This window comes from Liolophura sinensis, chromosome 12, assembly GCF_032854445.1.
Source record: "Liolophura sinensis isolate JHLJ2023 chromosome 12, CUHK_Ljap_v2, whole genome shotgun sequence".
NCBI lineage: Eukaryota > Metazoa > Mollusca > Polyplacophora > Chitonida > Chitonidae > Liolophura > Liolophura sinensis.
Genome location: NC_088306.1, coordinates 14,748,178 through 14,751,013, shown reverse-complemented (window position 1 = coordinate 14,751,013; position 2,836 = coordinate 14,748,178). Strand labels below are relative to the sequence as shown.

At 38.3% G+C, this 2,836-nt stretch overlaps 1 protein-coding gene across 1 annotated transcript; it reads right to left on the bottom strand.

Annotated features, from left to right (window-relative positions):
• Window positions 1–2,124: 2,124 nt before the first annotated feature.
• On the bottom strand, window positions 2,125–2,576 carry LOC135479002 (histone H3). Its single transcript, XM_064758701.1, has one exon. It carries the CDS (start codon window positions 2,548–2,550, stop codon window positions 2,140–2,142), a length of 411 nt encoding a protein of 136 aa, XP_064614771.1. The 5' UTR covers window positions 2,551–2,576; the 3' UTR covers window positions 2,125–2,139.
• Between the last annotated feature and the right edge of the window lie 260 nt (window positions 2,577–2,836).

Sequence of the window (2,836 nt, the reverse complement as noted above, 5' to 3'; positions counted from 1 at the left end):
CCAGGTGAAAATATTAAACTGATAAGAGAGATACATTATGGAATAGAGATAGCACCACATTTCAAACAATTTATGATGAATAACACAAATTAACCCCTAGTGAATAGTCATCAAAAACTAAATTCTTGGCGGTTTCTGTAATGTGGCGTGATAATATTCCTGATGTGACAATGAATCATGCTGGGATGACGTCAAGTATGGCAGTTATGCTGGACTGATGTCATGTACGTTTGAAAGTACATTATTTGTGGCCAAACGTCAGTGATGGGCGACGTCAAATGTTCTTGCATGAAGTCACACCAGGCAAAATTGGAAAGGACAAAGCTTTCCATTCCGTACCATCCTCCTAAGTTAACAACAGCTTTAATGCAATGCATCTTTTAACAACTTAAGAAAGTAATTCTGATTACCTCAATCCTTATCATTTAACTTAGCGTTTAGACATGCAAGTCTTGACAGTAAAATAGTTCTTTAAGGCACCATGTGCAGTCCTTTGTATTTCCCTAAAGTTGGTGAAGTATGTGTAAAGATACTAATCATTTATAAATGTAAAAAAGATGGGTTAATATATAGGGAAATGTTGACAGCACACATTTAGGGGATTGTTGCTGTTTTGAGTTTTATAGGATTATTTATATTTTAAGAGATCTGTAGCTAGTTCAAGATGAAAGGGAGAGAAAATTATAGTATTGGTAGAATATTTACAAGAATAGTACAGTACAGTGGAGATATAATACGAACAGGTGGCAAATGTAGTCTTTATGTTTATATTATAATTTTCTTTCAGAACATTTGTATTGGTCAACACAAAGAAACTAGCGTTGTTCTCATGTACAAAAAGGTTCAGATTATTGTTTTGAATGAGGATTCAAACCATACCTTTGATGGTTTTCATGTGGTGAAAGTCTCTCATTACCATGTACTTTGACATAATTGCTGATGTAAAACCAGGGGAGAGACCCTCTCACTTCAAACCCATAGTATTGACAAATCAGGAGAGGTTCAAATCAAATAAGATTTATTCTTACCCATAAACTACAACTTGAACTGGTGTGAGTAACATCTTTGATGAAAATCAGAGATAGGATGACAGATTTCAACCCCAAATTTTAATGTATTACATGTACCACAGTTTGTAACAGCAGTGTTTGTTAGGTGATGTTTTAGAATTTCAAGATGTACATTGTGTACTTTGTAGGTAACTTATTTATGTTCTCTTTCAAAATATGCAAGGAGTGAAAATGCAACAGTGTACATAAAAGTTACAGAGGTCAGAAAGGGTTGTAGGACATCTTTTTTTTGTTGTACATTTGTCTACCATATTGTGTACACTCTTACTGTACCATTGTCCTTTTTGTGTGATTATCGTCCATGTAAGACATCTTCATAAAACTTGGGCCTGACATTTAGCTCTCAGAAAGCATAGGAGATAATTTGTTCATGGAACATTGTCACTTTCTCCATTTTCCAAGTTTGAACACAAAAATTTGTTGGTCATCTTGATACAGTTATTACTGCATGTACAGATTGTAAATAGAAATACTGATATTATATGATCACCAGCTAAGCAACTAAATGTGTACAGTTTATTCTGTTATTATATGCGTGCAAGATATAGAAATTATTAAATCAGAGGGGTTGTTTAAAATGGTCGTTTTTTTTTTCATTATATCCGTCACTGTTCCTGAACTATGTATTTTGCAATCCTGAAGACGTTAGCTCTATTGTTTGGTCAAAGCCATCTCATATTGGCTGGGTTCTTAGTTCACAAAGACGTCTATCTCAGGTGCAAACAGGTTACAGCATAACAACTATAGCATAGTGCCGAAGTGAGGCAGGGAATGGTAATGCCAAGTTTGTCGATAGATATACATGTAGACTATTAACTAAGCACTTCCTTTTGGTTTAACCATCCACTGAAAAATTCTCATCCGAGTACTAGTTCTCAGAAAATGTATTCTGGGATCTTTGTTTTATCCCTATTTAGTGTTCTTAAGTTCTACCGATGTAGTTTTTCGAATGTATTGTATACAGACATATTTACCTGGTTTGTGCTTAGATTATAAGTACTCTTTCGGGAGAATTGTTGGCCCTGAAAAGGGCCGTTGGAATAGACTTGATCGGTGTTCAAGTCGTTGTTTAAGCTCTCTCTCCGCGGATACGTCTGGCCAGCTGGATGTCTTTGGGCATGATGGTCACTCTCTTGGCGTGGATGGCGCACAAGTTGGTGTCCTCAAACAGACCAACCAGATAAGATTCGCTAGCCTCCTGAAGAGCCATGACGGCTGAGCTCTGGAATCGCAGATCAGTTTTGAAATCCTGGGCGATTTCACGAACTAACCTCTGGAAGGGCAACTTCCTGATGAGAAGCTCAGTGGATTTCTGGTAACGGCGGATCTCACGGAGAGCAACTGTTCCAGGCCTGTATCTGTGGGGTTTCTTCACACCTCCGGTGGCTGGGGCGCTCTTTCTAGCGGCCTTAGTGGCTAGCTGCTTACGGGGTGCCTTTCCTCCGGTAGATTTACGGGCTGTCTGCTTGGTACGGGCCATTTTCGCTGTTTCTCGATCTCTCGTCTAGTGGACTGAAGAAGGATAATGTAAATTTCAAATGCGCGCCGACTTTATACACGCACTTCCTTTGTCAACTGACTTGCTATTGATTGGTCGAAAATTTTCCGCCTAGGCTTGTCATTGGTCCGAATTTCTCTTCTTTCATTGGCTAATTTTCTGTCCATCGATTGGTCAACTAAAGGCGCACTTTATGATTCCTTCGAAATTTTACAATCCTCGAAGCTCGAGGTTTTCTCCAGTAGCTTGGAAAACCGGTTTTCATTTC